General features: G+C 41.5%; 1 protein-coding gene across 1 annotated transcript in view; it reads left to right on the top strand.

The window, feature by feature from the left end:
- Positions 1-19,969, top strand: part of grm8b (glutamate receptor, metabotropic 8b) — a 172,361-nt gene that overhangs the window by 36,758 nt on the left and 115,634 nt on the right. Inside the window, exon 3 of the mRNA XM_053884803.1 lies at positions 14,278-14,494. Within this exon, the coding sequence (XP_053740778.1) occupies positions 14,278-14,494 (217 nt within the window). The remainder of the gene's footprint in view (positions 1-14,277; positions 14,495-19,969) is intronic.

The raw sequence follows: 19,969 nt of genomic DNA, 5'->3' as shown, positions 1-19,969 counted from the left end.
ATCGGGTTTGAATACTTTTGAACACAAAATAAATAAATAAATAACATAAATAAAAGAAATGATTAGTGATAAAACAAGTGTGGAAAGTGTATACATAAATATCCAGTAATCATGGAGTTATAGAATGAATAATAACAGTACTATAAAGACTATATTCGTTGGGCTGATTTAGACATATTTTTAGCGTATTTTTTGTCTCTTAATACTAATACATTCTCCCCTGACTTGTGTGTCCTCATGAGATTTCAGCAGCCAGTTTATGGTGTGTCATGTGAATTTAAATCCCCCAGGTTTTATTTCGGATTTTCTTTTAATTATCCATGGCTGTCGTTTTCTCACTGCTTATTTTTTGCAGCTTGTGTTTTGGTCTGTTTAAGATCTGCTGCCAAGTTTCAAAGGAACGCAGATACCTTTAAATATCTTTAAAATATGAAAAGCCTTCTTTGTGGATCCAAACAGATTGAAGGTGTGAACAGACGGTCTGTAGCTCCACTTAACACCCACAGACACACTTCCTCTGCTGGCTGCAGATCCATAATGCAGCAGGTCCCGTCCACACTCCAGTGAGCTGATGTGCAGAGAAACACATGAAAATGTGTCTGAACTGGAGGACTCAACTTAAAGCTGAGCACTTTACATAATCCCTGCGGGGCGGAGATGAGATTGTTACAGGATGGGGAGGAAAACTAAAGAGTAGGATGGATAAATTTAACACACATACTTATTTTCCTCCTCTTATGTTGGTTTATCAATCACAACTTTTGCAGAAATACTGAATTTAGTCTCATGCTACATTCTCACCTTGGTTTGCGAACCAAATTTGTGTGTGCACCAAAACTCAATTCCACATTTTTTTCAGATTTAAATGAAAATAAATGTAATTGATCTGAATCAGACTGAGAAACAAGTTGGCCTAGTATTCATTAAAAACAAACGTAATGAGACCCTGCACTGTATTGTAAAGAAACTGCACAAAAAAGGACGGCACAAATGGTACAGATGGTAGATTCACTCACAATGGACCGCCTTGCAAGAGCTGAGGCGCGAGCACCATCCGCAGAGTATTTCCTTTTTCATTTCTACAGTAATCCGTTGATGCCTCCTCGTTGCGCTCCACACTCTCTCGGGAGCCACACTGAGGGCTAATTTACAGCAACAAACGTGTGACGGGACGCGTGTACGCTCTAACTGGTTTTAAACTGAAGCAAAGTTTGTGAACGGATGTTCGAATACCTTGTTCAAGAACCATACTGGCCATGAACTGGGTCATTTGTACTTCAGTAGTTAGCAAGACAACCATGCATAGGAACATTATGATCGACATTGTTCTTGATATTTTTCATGTTGTTTTTAAATAGTAGCCATTTAGATAGTGGTGACAGATTGATCCAACATCCTCAGTCAGGCGGACCCGGTCGGTCTGTCAAGGTCAAGAGAATAGATGAAGCTTGCGTTGTGACACAAAGGTGGCGGAAATTCATCTCCCCACATGGTGGCTGGACTCGCCCTTCCAGATCCTGAAAGGCCAGGAGCTCAGTCATCTATGGGGTTACTCGACGTTGAACCATTCCGCAGCCTTCCCTGCCCACAGGACAGGCTTGTCTTGGACGCAGATCTGCTGAAACATGAATGTTTGGCCTGTTTTGCTGCTTGTTTATATGGTCCAGTATTGCAAGCTACTCCTTGATGTGGCACACACCTGGTAGCTGTGACCAGCAGAGAGATGCTCGAGCTTTATCAGGTGGCACCTGGCACTTGGTCACAGAGGCACTTTTACAGTGTGTCGAAGCCTTGCTGTAGCAATAAAGGAGCAAGCGAAGGACTGAACTGGACTCCCATTGTCTTTGACAGTCTCTATAGTGTGTGAGGTAGACTGGTAAAGACGGTGACTGTTTGTGACTTGTGCAGTGAGGAGAGTTAATTGTCAGGTCTCCACCTCAGTGTCAGGAAGAAAGCAAATGCGGCCATGTCTCCTCAAACAGGTTTGAGGCTGAGACCCCACCCGTGCAGCCCCGGGTCCCGAGTGACGCAGGCCGTGAAGCGATGACGTTCATGCTTCATGAAAGTACGACTTTGTTCCAGCACTAGTCATCAGGGATGTGGGAGGAAGCATTTGGTTTGGAGCGCGGAGGCGATGGTGACGGGACGACTGTGAGCTGAACCTGTGTTTGAGGTGCGACTTTCAGGTGTCTCTCTACGTGTCTGCTGATAATGCACAGCGCAGAGGTGAGAGTCTGAGCTGCGGTCGCGACTTCAAGAGGCGCTGGGAGGGTCCACCACACCCCGCGGTGTCGGCAGGAGGACACTTCTGTCAATTCATTGATTCACGGTTGTACTTTGAGCTATTTATAGGTGGAAACAACACCACAACATCCTCCCTGAAATTAATTACAGACTGAAAGTCAACTGAAGGAAGGAAACAAGAGCTCAGAGGTAATCTAAGACATCATATCCATATGGAGCTGAACGTGCAGTGGGTAGCAACCTATGAGAAATGGGGTTTGATCTCCGCAACAATCAATGCTCTGCAGCTGATACTGCTGCTGTGTTTCTGGGTCACGTTCAATGTAATGTGTTTTTTTAGTTGCACAGTGGCATAAAAGCAATATCAGGGAGCAGGAAGTACAGAGGAGGCTGAGGTCCCCAAGGAAGCTAAAACTTGGCTTGGATCGTGACTACATGCTTTCACTTTAAGTGACCTTGGATAATTCCTCAGCCTGTTGTGTATGTGAATGAATTTGTGACTCGGTGAGCTTTATGACACAGGCGTCAAAGATGTGAGCATGTGAAAATTAACTTGTGAGATCAATGTGTCCCCAGCATCACACTTACATGAATGTGTTGCAGATGTTTGTGTGTCCTAATGACTGAGTGGTAATTGAAGTTTCTGGGGTTTTTATCACCCAGTGGGTCCCAACAGCGCACGCAGCCTTTGGTCTTTTCCTTCTCTGATCAGCTGATGAACTTGAGTTAACCTCGACTGAGCAGGAGCGACATGCTGCACATCACACCTCACAGAGAAAGTGTCTTTTATGAAAGATCAGCCATCTTAGCAGTCACTGCCGGAGCTGCCTAATGTAAAGAGTCGCCATAGCAACTTCATGTTTACAGAGCAGGGTCAGCTCTTGACGGATTTTATCAAGTGCAGCCTCTGTGTGGTGTTCAAACAATTCTCTTTATGTTCTGAACATGTGGAAATTCCCTGACACCTCAGTTAGCCCTGACCCCAAGCAAAAAAAAAAAAAAAAAAAGAAACGATTTGGACTAAATCCACACTGATCCGTGACTGAATAAGATAATTAAAGTAAAAACTTAAATTAAAAAAAAAAAAAAAAAACTACAGTAAGGAGAACAGATTGTCAGGTGATGGTAACCAGCTCCAGATTCACCATTATCAGGAGTAAATGTCTTAGGAACACAAAGGGGAAAACGCAAATACAACATGAAACTAAAATCAAAATAGAATCAGAATGCAACTCTCTTGTAACTTTTTTGTTCTGTTTTGCTTTTGTCCTGAAGCATGTGGAAATAGACTTCGACACTCCATCAAATGAGCTATGGACATTACCTTTACAACAAAAAAAGGGAACGATTCTTGACCCAGTGGAGAACATCACTGGCTTGGGGCATCTTGGTTGTACATATTCCTGGCAGACGGAGCCGTCATTCCTGCGACTCGACAACATATATGCACTAAACTTGAGTGATGAGTGCATTTAAAGTCAGCTCACTCCATGCTTCATCTTCTCCCCACCATGTAATGTAATGTGCTGTGCATTTGTGTGTTCGCTCTACTGCCTCTGTTATCATGGATTTTCCCCCATCACTTTACAGATCAATTTAATGATGATATTTTACTGTAAATGTTTTTTAAATTATAGTCATTTTTCTTGTTTATTTCCTACCTCCCTGTTAATTTAAAATTATTATTATTATACAAAAACAAATAACTGTCAAGTAAATATTCTACAATATAAACAATTATAATATTCATCTTTTTTTTTCAAACTAAGTGAGAGAAAAAAACAGACAGTGACAGATAGAGAACAGTTCCTTACCCAGTTCACCAAGGGCCTTGTTCAGTGGCTGGTCAAGAGCTGTGAAATTAAACCTAAAGGTGCAGGAGATTACCATGTTTCTAAGGAGCCGTTGAAATGTCACAGAGGAAATGAAGAGCGCGGTCCTCAAGCTACAATCCAAGCTCGGTGAAACATGACGCAGCAGGGCTTGAAGTTGTTGTAGAATTGTCGAGCTTGCCAGGTATATAGAGATCCAAGCTCATTTAGCAGCTGATCCTTTCCGTGCTGGTCTTCAAGGTCAGTCATCCAGGAGACCTTCAGAGAGAGAGCAGAGAGTCTGCTGCAGCTCAAGCCAGTAAGTCTACAGGTTGCCAGAGGGGTCACTGTTACTCAGCCAGAGATGTGATGCATTTATGAATGAATGCCAGTGAGCAAAAATCTATTTCCTGGTGTTTACAAAACACTTTTTTGGAACCCATTGAATGCCACTTTCTGTTAAATTATTACATGTGCTTAAAATGTTATTCCAAGCTCATAATTAATTTACTGAGGTTATTATATACTTTGTTGTGAAAATGAAGAAACTACTTCAAGAGCTGCAGTTCTTAATCCAGGCATTCATCCCTCAGTATTTATAATCATAATCAAAAATGAAGTGTAGCGGAAGAAAGTTGGAATGTGGCGTGAGCACAGTGTCATGAAGTCTGCTGTGATGAGGGTCATGACAGCAGTTGGGGGGTTATACATCCCTTCTATTAGGGCAAGACGGATTCATCCCCTTCACTGTAGTGTAATGAAAATACATCACTGCCTAGCAGGGAGCGTTTCTTTATTATTGACTGACTTGTCTGGGATATTTTGCATTTGCTTCATTTGTGTTCCTCTATCACTTCAACAGGGTCTTAGGCATCACTAGTTCATTGCGCACATTTTTAATCTGAGATATTTGGGCACTTGCATTCCAAACGTCGTCACATTTTTTCATTAATTTCTGTTTTTTTTTTTTTTTCAATGTGCGTTCATGACTCCAGGTCAGTGAGTCATTCAGACATCACAATATAATCACATTTGCAGCAACATTAAGAGAAACAGAACAATGACAGCGCCACGTTTCACATGGGCAGCAAAACTGTTTACTGTCTCAGAAAGAGATGGATGACAGTAGATAGAGATTTGGCTTCCAAGTACAAAATCACAGTTGAAAGTGAACGATGATGGACGTGTGCTGTCACGTTGGATGGATTTGTTCTTTCATCGTGCACCCAGGCTTAAAGCTTGAGGCCGTCGCTGGATGGCATGCATCAATCATTGTCATCGAAAATGCCGTGAGACGGCGGCAAAACAGCGAGCGCTTTGTCCCATGATGTGAAAAAATGGCAAGGCATGATTTTGTGCATACTCATAAATTTGTGCTGAGCGTGGAACCCAGCCTGATCCGACTCTCTGGGTATCACCCATGAAAGGCAAAGGTCCGATGTTGAGGGTAATGAGTGCTGTCAGGACGCCATCTATCAGCTGCTCGCCCATCTGGTCTCCACGGCTGGTTCTCCCAGCAGAGACTTCCTCTGATCCTAGAGAGCCTTTAACATGAATAAAAGATTGCCATCACCAAGTTTAAAAAAAAAAAAAAACACGTCAAGAGTTATCTTTGCTTTGACGTTGCCATGTTTCTTCACTTTCTCAAAACTCTCCAAATGACGCACGAGTAAAAGCCTGATCCTGATCCAGAGTAACTGAGGCAACAAGACGTCCTGGAGGGTTGTGTCCCTTTCTAAGATTCAGTATTCAGGAGCTAAATCTGTCGCACTGAAGACACACGGTCTGCCACTTATACAATGCTGGGGAAAGGTTGGTTAGACGCCCCCCCTAGCGTTCTGCTGTGTGCTAATGGCTGGATATTAATATGATAATGTGTTTATTTATTCCCTTTTTGTTCAGTTTTGAACACATTCTCTCTCACTTGTTGACTCTAATACCAAAAATGTTAAGAACTAAATTTGGTTTGGACGGTTTTTCTTGTAAACAATAATCAAATAGCATTTGTTTCTCTGCATAATAGTTGAGAGTAAGTCAAATTTTAAAGGTGTCTGAATGCTTTTTTCTGCCACTATATGTCACAGAGCATCAAATAGTTATTTTAAAGAAGTTATTTTCTCTCCTGGTTATGAAGAAAAGAACTAGCAATAGTCAGTGACAGTGAGTGAATTTGCATGTGGGAAATACAGAGTTGAATAAATTATAAAGTTGCATAAATATGCACAACAGGTGGCAGTATTCAGTTGGTTTTCAATATTCTTAAAAGAAAGCTAAGGATCACTGTGTTGATCACACACTTTTGGTGCATGGTGATTTGCCATTTTCTAGATTCATAAACCATGATCCAAAAACCCTGTGACTGCATGTTGAGTATAAAACAATTCAATGGATATGAGCTAAAATGTTTGACTGGGAGGAGCTGACCCAGCACACGCTGCATCTCACAGGGGAGAGGAAAATGAAGGAGCCTGACGTTGATAATTTGGGGAAAATGGTCATTCTCCTTTCAGAACAATAAACAATACAACATTGATTATTTAAAATATAATACAACCTAAATGATAACTTCCTTTCTCTATTATCTATCAGTGTAGTGAATACTTCCTGAATACTACTCTGTTCTCCACCGCAATCCGTTCCAGACGGCCGCTCGAGAAGCGATTTGTTCGAAATCTGCATAGATTTTTCCTATTACAATTAATGAAAAATAAAATAATAACCAAGTCAAGAGTGAGCACCTCCCCCGTGACACTCTACCATGGTCCAGTGTGGAGACAGGAAAGGTTTTACACCTCAATATGAAGAAAAAACAGTCAGTAAATGTAGCTAACGGGACACGTCTGCATACAGAGGCTGCGTTATACACAATAACAAAGCGCGTTGTGGGTCAGCTGGTCGGTCCGCGCATGTTATGTTTTTCCAGCTTTTTTCGGGGGCGTTCGGGTTCTGGATTTTCGTTCGAAATCCGAAGCAAAATAATCTCAAAATTTTTGTTCGAACTCTGATTTGTTCGAAGTCTGGGAAGTTCGAAAACCGAGGTACCACTGTATCTCTCGCTCTCTCTCTCTCTCTCTCTCTCTCTCTCTCTCTCTCTCTCTCTCTATATATATATATATATATATATATATATATATATATATATATATATATATACTATATATATATAGTATATATATATATAGTATATATATATATATATATACATATATATATATACACACACAAGTAACATCCAACTTACGACCGGGATCGGTTCCGACCAACCGGTGGTAAGTCAGATTGGACGTAAGTAGAATGCCATTCACAATAGCAGACGTGAGGGTTATAGGAACTACTGTAGTGATAGATCATTGTGTGAGAGTGAGATGTTGGGATACTGTGCTGATGAAACTGCGTTGCCGGGCTGCTACGTGCTGCAGTGCCAGTCATTGAAAAAAAAAAAAAAAAAAAAAAGGCATACTGTATGTGCTTGATGATTTATGTAGATGTGAATGTGAATTCATTATACATCAGAAAGATGTCCAGAGGATGGAGATTTATTTTAATATTTAAGCACACTTTAAATTACAATTTTCCCACCAGTTCACGTTTGACTGGAAGGTGCAGCATTTATTAAACATGACTGTCCACAATGGAGATGCCAGAGCTTCACAACGACCATATATGCACGAGTCATATATATTTTATTTGTTCTGGACAACACGTTTCTTTGAACGGGCCGACCCCTGCATCACCAGTGAGCGGATGGAAGGGCATTTCTGGGAGTATGAGTGTTTATACGTAAACACACACAGCTGCATTTTCAATTGCAGGAGGACTGCAATGACTGGACTTATGAAGTGCCACTGCCTGAGATATCATTCATGCTAATATAGAAGTTTGATACTCCCACTCAGCCGCTGGACAGAAAACAACTGCTATGTTGAAATAGCAGATGAGGAGGGATGTTGTAAATGGTCACGGCAAGTAGACAGAATAATAGCATTTTAGAGACTGACAAATATTTGCCCTCTTGCAGGTGCTCAGGTGTTTTTCCTTCCAATTGCGACAGATGTTTTTATTCATGAGTTTGTCTGAGATGTGGATGACACCTGGGATATTGAAATGATCTCTATTTCTGACATGCATTGCATTAGATACTTGAATATTGTGTTTGCTCAGGTGACCAGTATAGTCTAATAGGTACAGTGGTATGTCACCCATGTTTACAGGAATCCACTGTTGCGCTCACTGGCCAACACATTAGACCGAAAGCCCTGAATAGTAATGCAGCAAACAAACCGCCTGATGTTCTGAAACATCAGCGTTTTGTTTCACTTGAGGTCAAATGTTAGAGAGCAAGGGCGTCAGCAGACCTCAGCACACACTGCACTCAGAATATGTGTGTAACAACGCAAACATACTTCAGCTTTTCATTTCAATAGACATGGAAGTGCAGTTCAGACTGAATCAGAGCGTCGGTGAGCGAAGCTGCCCTGGGACTCTTAATAAAACATGATAAATCACATGTCACCGTCTTCTCAGGCCTGAGTCTCCGGGTTCAAACTTGTGAGTTCATCTCATACACAAGTTTGTATTTACTGTACAAGACTTTAATTTGTTTCCTGTCACCCGACGCTTCAGGCTGAGTGACATTCGTATTGCCTGCAGCGACTCAGCCGTCCATCTTTGTCCGTCCTCCTCCTTCCTCAGTGAATCTTAATGAATCACCACCTCCCAACCTGCTACTATCCCACTGAAGGCAAATCAATCTGTCCTTCACTCCAGCATTATCCACCCGTCTGACGGTCCAGTGCAGCCTTCGTGACCCGGTCGGTCCGTTAGCATCCGTCCAGGGAGTTTGGTGAGAACAGAAGGGGTTTAAAGAATGATGTAGATCCAATATGGTTTCAGTGGTTGTTGATATCCTCTTTATCTGGGCCCTTACTGTTGAATTAAAATGATAACGTTCATGACAAAATAGTAACTGTGAAATGATGGTTTACAAAAAAAAAAAAAAAGAAAATAAATAAATGGAGCATCCAATCAAAAGGCGATCCGACTGAGAAACATGGCGGCGGGGGGAGTTGTAGAGTAGGCGGCAATAAAAAATGCAATCTGCTGCCGTCCTTACCCTGAATATCAACCAGCTACGGTAGCGGAGGTAATACAAAGTTGGACTCCAGCAGAGTTTTCAGTTTCCACTGGGAACAAGGAAGCAGAGCAGAGCTTTGTGGAGCCGAGTGGTTATTATAGAACTCAATCCTGTGGTACTTCACGGACTGAAAGAGACACTGTCTTTACAGAGTTTATGGTAAGCGTCATAAAGAATGGCCCGATGCTCCACCTCCAACTCGACATCCACATCGCGAATGAAGCGCTCCGTTGACTGCTTCGGAGCCACGTTCACCAGTTGCGAAGTCATGTTTACCTTGCTCTTTCATAGTAAAATGTGAACCTTCATCGGTTTTTCGTATTCTGCCACCATAGAACCCAACAAACTGATAACAATGTATTCTTTTTTTAACCTCGGCATCGTTTCCAGACTCGGTGGAAATTGGGGGTCACCCAGTTTGTCTCTTCATATGTCTGGCCAGATGTGCAACATGAGTTCCACAAGCAATGGACAATATTCCTGTCATTGAGTTATGATGATTTCTTTCTTTCAGGATTTTCCATTTAAAACATGCTAAAAAACGCAATGATCATGTCCACTTCCATGATCATTTTATCTTAAAGTCATTACTCTGAAGGCTCTCATTTAAGCTATGGCGATGCACTATGATCAGTTTACATCCCAATTTTTATGTATTCCTATTCTCGAAGCACTTCAGTCTCTCAGTCACGAACACCTTTAGTGTCAGATCGTGTCCATTCACCATCATTCGACGCTGCTATACACTGTTAGACCAACTGAAGCACTCACCCAGAATTTAATACACAGACTGAAATGTTCAGATGTTTCCATTCATTGAGTCATAGAATACCAGATAACTACAGATTGTAGTTTATAAAATGGAGTTGTGGCAAATACATATATTTTTTACAATTATTTTTTCATGTTTTAAGCAACACTGCAAATATGTTTCGACAGTTGATCAGATTTTTCTGTCTAGTTATCAACCAGGAATCTCTTCAATACACATTTTTATTGATAACTTTTATTTGTATTGCGCTCCTGATGAGACAGACTGACGTTCAAAATGTAGATTATTGTACCATAATGAAATGTAGCAAACAAGGCCAAGTTCTCAGGCCATAGCGGACATTCACGTGCAATGCCATGTTACTGTTGTCAAAGTGAAAGTATTCTTCTGTTTTGTTCCCAAGGTAAATTAGCAAATTAACAACAGAACTTTTAAATTGGAAAAAAAGGATGTCAAAGTGAACAGATTTCAAGGCTGGATTGAGAGCAAAACTTGTAAGGGGAAGTGCTGCAGACATCACGTTGCGTTGGCTGTTGACCAGCTCCTCCATCTGGGGGGGCTGTGGGCTGGACTGAGTCGTCATTACGCTTCATGACTAACTTCGCTATGCAGAAAGAGAAGGGGAAGCTTGAGGAGTTACTGACTGAAATAGCTGTCTCTGAAAGTCACACTTGGCTATTCAGACTGCATGTGAAAGTGTACACTTTCAGAATCCGTGGGTGGGAGTCGTGACGATATAAAGATGAGATATCCTAAATTCACTAAACAAGGGTAAACGTTGAGGAGAGCAGGAGTGGGATCATCAATACAAAACAGAGTCAGGTGACAGGTTGATGGATGGCAGGGGGGCAGATGGTTGATGGGATTTACCCAGGAGATAGCAATAACAGATGTCTAGGGCTGTGTGCTCTAATTTGTAAACCACACGGTGCCTACTCGGACGACTGTTAAGGAAGATGAATCATACATGCAAACCTCGGATACCTGAATGCTGGCGGAGCAAACAAACCAAAACTTGGTTTGCACAAAGCCAAAGTGCCTTTATTAAATGGCAACTGGCCATTATTCTTGACATTTACCACACTGTTTACAAAGAGCTTTGTTTGCAAAGGTGTCATAATTGAATCACAAAAGCGGGGGCCGTCTGGGGGCCGCTCACAGGTTACTCACGTTGACTAAACGCTTTCCCGCTGTGTTGCTATGGGGGCACTACTGGGCACAGACAGGTGCATAACACAAGCTTCAGTTGTCTCATCGTGGAGATAATTTGGGAAGATGGCAACACTGTGGCGCTGACTCATCATGAAAAGTCACGGTAAAAAAGTACAAAGCAATTCATCAAGAGGTCCCTCAGAGGTGAGCTTCTTTAGAGGGTGCAATGTCTTGCTGCATTTATTAGTGATTAAGTGTTTATCCCTCGTTCCTCTTATCTGCAAGTATGGAAGTGTCCGATCTATTAAGCCAAAATGAACCAAGCACTTCCCCTGTACAAGCGGCCTCACTGTCTGTCCTTGATCCACCTTTTGGAAGGGAACTTTACACAGGTATATATATGCATTTACTTCAGTGCAAAACCTCATCTGATCTTTATCAGCTCATATCTCATCTACAATCTGCACATTTGAGGTTGCGACAGGATTTCAGTTTTTTAATCTCTCACTGTGAGACCGTAATGAAGTAAATGATGAAAGCAAGAAAGAACAAGACAATATCTTTCCTCATTTCTCAGACGTCTCCTTCTTAGCGAGGTCTTTGACGATATAATGCCGTGGGAAATAACAAAAGCGACTTCTCTTTTCTGTTTGAAAATCCTTCATTCTTCAACCTTTGAAACACGGCACTTGCTCTCATTTTTTTCCGTTTTTATGTCCCAACTATACCTCTGGAAATTTCGCCTTCACCGTTTTTCTGAAGTGTCCTTTGAAGTTTTGGAAGCCAAAGCAGTGGGCAGGCTGGTCAAACTTTTCTGCGACCCTGACCAGACCAGACCAGACTGCGTTTGGACCTGTTCAGAACTGAGCTGCAGTTTAGAGAACGGAACATTATATGTCATGTTTATCTAAAAGGGATGTGACAATATTCTTGGACTAAAGATGGGTTTCAAGATGCATACGACTGTAAATGTAAAGAAGCATTTTGAAGCAAGCACAGAAAAACTTGATGAAACAGACTACTGTGTTATATATCAACTGATTCCCTTCATGAGCAGTTTGCCAACAATTCCGAGGCTTAGATGGAATCAAACTTTGAACAGATTGCACGATAAGATACTACATATCAGAACCCTGGCTGTCTGGGTGCTATATGCTCTGTTTCCCTAAATTGCTTCGTGGCTATAAATGGGTTTTCGCTGTTTTTTTCTACCCTCTTATCTCATCCTACAGCAAGTGCTTTACAAACTCAAAGGGGTTATCCTTTACTGAGCGCACTTTGCAGACTGGTTCACTTTTTCAGCCCGCAGGTCAGTTCCTTCTCCCAGCTCATTGGTCTGTGTATCGTTCACCTATTGTATCTGTTCTGTAAATTCTGCTTCACCGACTGGGAAAAGGGATGGGTTTCAAACATATCAGACGATCCGCATCGCACTGTAGTTGGGCACACATAATCTGCAATCTTTTTCTAATCCATCACCATCCTTCATTTGCCTGCTCCGTATTTAATCGAGGAGGTTAGAAAAAGCAGCGACTGAATGTCTTCCCTCAAGTTATTATTGTTGAGTCATTCATAATCCCATCACCAGCGACTAAACTATTGGTAGTTATGTGGTCATTTGGTGATTGGTTTTTTGACCCCCCTTGACTCATGTATTTCATGAACAACAAATGGAATTAACTCTGGTCTGTAGAGTGAGAGAGTTATCCCTATTCAAACCACTCATTTAGTTGTACAATGACTGCACATCAAGTCATTCCAATCCATTTCAGAGTGACATTGGCTTTGACTAAAAGAGCATTATATGGGACCCTCAACTCTCCATTATATTGTGAGACACGATCACCGTCACTCTCTTTTAAAATGTTTTTATTAATTTATTTGATCTTTTTTACTTTTTTTAGTTCAATTTTTATTAATTTTCAAAATATAATTGACAACTGAATAGTATACTTCCTTCTGAACATAAAACAGCACAATAAATAATAATAAAAAAAAGAAAAAAGAAACTTAACAACAAACAGAAACATTTTTTGATTGTTACATTATTATTATACGTAGCGGCCTTCAGTCTTAAATAGTCTGAAATAGGGTCAATTTTCTCTGTGTTTCTCTACCTCTATTGTATAAAGGTCCTTTCCATAATGTATATTTCCTGTTTCATATTTTGCCACTCCTTCACAGATGGATAATTCTTATAATATTTTATATTATAATATATTTTTCAACCCTCGCCAAAATGATGCCTCCACATCCTCCAGCATGCAACATGATTTCATTTATTTGCTTGTATTTTTGGGGGTGCGATGGAAAAAACCCAAACTTCCGCCCCACTGTGACTTTGCTGTATTATGTTGTGTTTTAGGCATGTCCTCCTTTGTCGCTTTCATTTCGTTTCCCCATTTTCTCTTAATATACAGTATATTGTCAAATTCTGAGATGTCTGTCTCAAGTTCTTATATAGCTCTTAAATTTCCTTTTGGAAGCATCTAGCATTACTCAACTTGTTCCTTCGGATGTTTCTCAGTGCTGTATTCCTTTGATGAAATAATCTCTCAACTGAAGAAATCCTCCATGTCTAGGTTGAACCTTTTCCCTTATGTCCTGATAACTTACCATGTTTCCAATCTTTATGATACATATATTGGTACATATTGCTCTCATCCCCATTCATGCCCTGCTTCGAATTTTGATTATTTATTTTCAAATCTTACATTCTTAAAATTATATAAATTATGAATGTTTTGAAAAGACTTGAGAGCAAGATGCATGCTGGCCCTGCAGTAAGTGGGATTAATGCATTATTAAGAAAATTGAGGTCAATAAAGAACAGAGGGTGTGGGAGAGTCGAAGTAATGATGACAGGTATTTGGAACATTTTTGAACACGGGGTCAGTTGATGATGCTGCAGTGAGACCGGGGCCGCCCACTCCTAGCAAATCCCCAATCTAGTTTTAACACTTATTGGTGCAAAGTTTCATCATTGGTGTCTTTCATTAACGCTCAGATTTCTTGAGAACAGCTGTGCCCACTTGCAACATTCCTTCCCGACATCTTTGCAATTATTTTCTATTGGATTTGACACAGAATACGCTCTGGGATTCTCCTGTGCAGTGTCTTCCATCTTGCAAAAAAAAAAGCGTTAACCCTCCATGTTTCTGCAGATTCCGCAGATCAGTTACGCCTCCACGGCTCCAGAGCTCAGCGACAACACCCGCTACGACTTCTTCTCCCGTGTGGTTCCTCCAGACTCCTACCAAGCTCAGACCATGCTGGACATCGTCACGGCCATGGGATGGAACTACGTGTCCACGCTGGCTTCTGAGGGAAACTACGGCGAGAGCGGCGTCGAGGCCTTCGTCCAGATATCCAGAGAGTCAGGTAGGAATCCCATAGAATCGCCTTCAAACTACCTTTAACAACCTCATGAGGCCTTTCCTTGACACCATCTGAGTCTCAGCCTCTCACTCAGAGGTACCTCACAGTCACCGCTGAATCCTCGTGCTGAATCCTCGTGCTGAATCCCTGACATTTCCGTTAATAGACTCCCAAAGCTATATCGCCTCCAGTTATTAATCAACCGATAAATGCGAATCCGTGGTATTCATCAAGTTTTATGTGTCACAGGTTTTTCTGCATAACACTTTCATGACAACGTTCATCAGATTTCCATCAGCGTGACCCCATCAATGTGCAATGATAATGAAATAGTTAAAAGTTCCTCAGTCCTCTGGCTACGAGAGCTGCCGAGCCTCCAGGTCACCGAGGGGTGACTCGGCTATCACTCATGAAACTTTCAGCACTTTCCCGCCAAACTGCAACAGCTGGGTGCCAAAAGTAATTAGACTTCAGGTGGATGTTGGCAATATGCATAGAGCATATGTCTCTCACTGTCACCGTAGTGTTATTTTTCTGTTTGATCAGCGAGCTCGAGGATCCATCCCTCTCATCCATCCAATACTGCCTGAATGCAATCTAAATTATCATCCATCATGCTTCCATTTTTGGAGTCCAAAAAAAATATCCAGAGCTATATACAGGAACATGCAACGGTGAGAGCGCAGCATAACTTAGCTCCTTCAAAATGTCTAACTAGCGCATGATCAATGGCAGAGGCAGGTTGTCTCACTTTCTGCTTGAATTCTCAGAAACAGTCAAAACACATCAGCGTCACGACTCGCCAGAAAAACACTCAAAGCCTGGTGTTTTTTTACCACAATCCGAAACGTTTTACTTGTAGCGGAAATACACCTGGAATAATACACTATAAAGGTTGGTTATATAGTGTGAGGTGCACATCTTTCGTGATACTCATGCATGCATTCTGAATTATGGTTCAGTGGTCAGCTGGCACAGGAGGTCTCACATCAACTGACTGAAACAGAACAAGCTGGAACCACGTAATTCATGCTGACATGGGTTCAATGAGGGGTCACTTGCTATATCCAAGAAAGTGAAGTGCATTTACTGTAGGTACAACTCCCCCAGATATTAAGGATGGCCTGATGGTTCTTCTTCATGACCCAAAATCATGTCGCAGCTTTAAAAATCAGCTAAAACGGCTAAAAACACCAAGTTGCCAATGTGACAAATATTCTGCTACCATGAAGGAAGAAAAAAAATGGCAGACAAAAAATTATGCGAACATCCGACTTACAACCTGCTCGACTTACGTCCACCCGTATTTACGACCACGGCCAGCAGATGCTTGTTTATTTTTTTTATTCAATGTCTGGCACCGCAGCACGTAGCAGCCCGGCAATGTGTACGACAGTTGGGGCAGCACAGTATCCCAGCACCTCACTCTCACACAGAGATCTACCACTACAGTAGTGCCTGAGTTCTATTAAGTTCACTTGTGATTTGTGTTATTCTTTTCTGAACCTGATGCACTGCTGCATTTGTGATCCAGCCAGGAATATTGCCCGACCATGCTCAGTGCAAAATAGTCTTTATTTTATTGATCAAGGTAGCTGTTCATATTGGACTGTGAAAGGTTTGTCACAAATAAGTCATTTTATGCACGTTAGTTTTCCTGAAAACAATGTTATAACATCAATCCAGTTTTGGGTTACACATTGTATCACCAGATTCCTGATAATACATGGACCTACAATATTGCTGTGTAAAATTCAGTACAGTACACTGGCATTTGACAACTGTGAATGTCAACCAAGCATGCAAGAGATACAGTAGCACGGATGTATCTACGACGTGTAAGAAGTGAAGTTATACTTTCGGTCATTTGTACGCTGTCAAACGAAACAACATAAACGACAGCACTGTTGAACACAAGTACAATGTTCCATACCAGGGCTCTCCAGAATATTATTAATACTATTTCCTCCCCCCCTAAAGACTTTGGACATGAAAGACTGTGCCGTTGACTGCTGTGAGTGGAAGGCTTTTCAAACAATTCTAATGGACTTCAGGCGACGGTTTCTCATCAGATGAATGTGGGTGGTTAACTTTAATGAATGAGGTCGGCTCTGGTGAATCATTTTTGGCTCGACACTTAAATGTTTTCTCATTATCAGCTGCATGTCTCCTTAGTTAGCACATGTTCTGCAGATGCTCCACAACGGCTGCCTTCTATTGCCCATTCTAGCCACATCTGAGCTGCTGCCCCCGACCTCCAGAATCACCTTCTGCTTGCATTTGTTGACGCTACACCGCCACCACCGCCAGCCCATTGCCCACCACGACACACCAGGACGAATGTTGTCCACTAACATAACTTGCTGTGTAAAAAAAAAAGACTCTATATACATATATTTATACAAAAGTAACCTATAATTTTATAAAACCAAACATATTGCGTCATATATCATAAGTGTTGCCACAAAAACAAAGTCATAATGCAGAAACGCCTGGGGGTCTGGAGGTATATTTCTGCAGCTGCAAAGTCAAAATCAGCAAATCCACTTCTCTTTCTTCTTTTGTGGTGATGGAGCCTCTTCCTCGCGCTCCTGATGTTAAGAAGGGATGGGACTCTCTCCTTCAGATTACTAACTCTGATGAATTAAAAATAATAGTTATTTCCCTGACTACAGTTTTGGTCATCTTCTTTCGTATAGTGATGCAAGACCAGCACAGAGTTGTATCAGCTGTGAATCTGTGATGGTTTTCTGAACTATCACGCATTTAAACATTCAAACAAGAAAACCATTATGACCTGTTTTTCCTGCAGGAAGAAGCTGAGTGTTGTCTGTCTTGTCTTTCACACAAATATTTGGTTTGGAAAATGTTTTATAGCCTTTACATGAAAAAGAGACTGCAACTGTATATTTCTATATGAAATATGTAAACGCTGTTCATGCGTCGTTCGGCAAATGCTGCATGCACTTCTCATGGGAGTTCATACGGCACTGTCATGTGAAATACTGCGAGATTTGGCCAGTAAACAAACATGGCGTCTGTGGTGGCCAAGGTTCCGGTACCGGTGCCGGGTTGCGCCAAATTTATCACATTCAGCGAAAATACTGTACGGAAACGTCCTTTTTACAGAAATATGATGAGACTATGATTGGGGCATTACGTAGGCACGGTGAAAAAGAAATGGGCGTCTGTCTGTAAGAGAAATGGGCGTCCAATTTTTCACGTTTTGCAGTTCAGCCCAGACGCCCCTCTGGCTAAAAGCCTGACTCAGTCTGATGATGACGGTGAGCCTGTCTCAACCTGCTTTTGTAAGAATGCTGCAGTGCCATGTTCATATTTACCTGGTGGGGAGGTAATATGAGTGTAAACGGCTGCTGTAATTGTGCGATAAAAGCCTGGGATGAGTGAGGAGCTGCTGTGCTGGGAGCAGCTGTGGCTCCTCAGTGGGATCAATGAGCTTTCATCTCCTCTGGTGATGCCACTGCCGCAGCACACTGACTCACTGTAGCACATGGAAATGACTTCATTAGCAGCCTCGATACTTATCTGGATCAACAGTGTCTAGTGGCAGAGTGGGGCGATCATGATATAGCTCTTTGATTTCAGCCCATTCATGGTTGTTTATATTCTGCTAGTCATCTGAGGATTGTGCTATGTTTAGATTTGGTTCAGGTGGATTGACCTTAATTTGTTCTTTATCAGGGGGATTATTTTTTATCTAAAAATAGTGCAGAAAGCATCAATAGAATTGGTTTGAGTTTGGACTCTATAAGTGATTCACTAACGGTGGGGTCCAATGACCTCAGAATGGTCAGGTTTGTATGATGCATGTATGATACAATACGCTGTTACCCTCTGCTGCACAATGAAATTATGAAAAAACAAACATGTTTTTTTATGCTAATAGGTAAACAGTATAGATTTCATGCTGCTGTGTGGCGTCGCAGGGGCCAGGTGCGTCTTTATTTTATTAATCACAGGGCGTCATGCAGCTTCTTCCTGGGGTTTCAGTAAACAACCATATTTTTCATTGTCTACCGATAAGTAATTTGACAGTAGGTTGCAGCAGGATGCTGGGTTGATGTCTGACATGAACAGGTATGAGCTGAGCTTCCTGGCGATTTGCATCACCCCCACTCATCTTCAGAAGCCCCTCCTCCACCCACACCGCCTCCACCTCTCTCTGTGGGAATCCACTCCTAACGCAGGTCAAACGCCTCTTGAACTCGCTCAGATGACGTCGGTTCCCTTTCAAACGGCCTTCAAATGAATGCTATTGTTACTGATATGACGGAAATAGCAAGCAGCTGTAGGCAGCTTGTTCCTGCAGCTCATTTTTGCATTTCATAATAATGATAATGGATCCTATTGTCTATTCTCCAAAATAACCCTGAATGACCTTTGGTGAATTGGATTTGTTTAGCACTCTGCGATGGCATCATAATTGTCGCAGCGTGCTAAATATATTTAGAGATTGTTGTGCCCACTCTATTATTCAGACCATGGTTAAAACAAACTGGTTAAAGTAGTTGGAGAATATTTTGCATTACCTGTAAGAATTATGTCCATTGTAAAGTTCTCAATCTCTGTAGCTTTCAATTTCCATTTAAACACATATGCATCTTATCTGCCACAGGTTTCCAAAATATTTTATTAATTCAAAATAAACATAACTACGTCAATAAAAGCTATTTTTGTATGTAAGGCTGGACTGGCCAATGAATTTCTCCTGGACAACCTCTCATAATCCAACTATTGAGCTCAGGAAAGCAAATATTGTTTTCATTCTTGCATATTTCCAAGTTGTCGAAATCAGAATTTGCAGTAAGAAGTCTGGAAGTGATATTGATCTGGCTGCAGTGAAAGTACTGCAGGATGAATCTAGAAGCTCTGTTCTGCCTTTTTCCGTCCGTGGATGATCACACACATAGTTTACAGAGAAGCACGACAGTGGGGGGAGAGAGAGAGAGAGAGAGAGAAGGGAGGAGTTGAGCGAGGTGGACTGGAGTTTCAGAAGCAAGAGAATTGATAAATGACTTCTGAGTGTATATCCAGTCAGACTTGTGAGGGCTGCAGCCTGCTGGATGTCAGTTGCGGTTCATTATCTTCTTCATTATTCCCACTCAGCTGACAGTTCAGCGGCGAAGACAGTGAGACTCACTACAGGGCATTTCGGATGCTTCAGGTCAGAACCTCAGGAGTCATGCTGCTGTGTCTTGATTTAAGATTACCTCCCAGTGTGTCCACCGAGTTGTAATCAAAGAGTCTGATACTGTTAAAAACTGAACATAAAAATGTTCTGTAAGAGACTAACTAAAATAAAATACATATTCTCAACACATATCACATTTACAGCTGTTTCTATTTTCATTTTACAAAGCAATCACATGTTATTTATTAATTTACTCATTTATATTTGTATTTGTATTAGTCGTATTAATAGTAGTATTGAGACAGACGATACAAAACCTCCTGTAG

Source organism: Synchiropus splendidus, chromosome 14 (assembly GCF_027744825.2).
Source record: "Synchiropus splendidus isolate RoL2022-P1 chromosome 14, RoL_Sspl_1.0, whole genome shotgun sequence".
Classification (NCBI taxonomy): domain Eukaryota; kingdom Metazoa; phylum Chordata; class Actinopteri; order Syngnathiformes; family Callionymidae; genus Synchiropus; species Synchiropus splendidus.
Note: the sequence above shows the minus strand (reverse complement) of the source record. Positions and strands in the feature narration are given on the sequence as shown.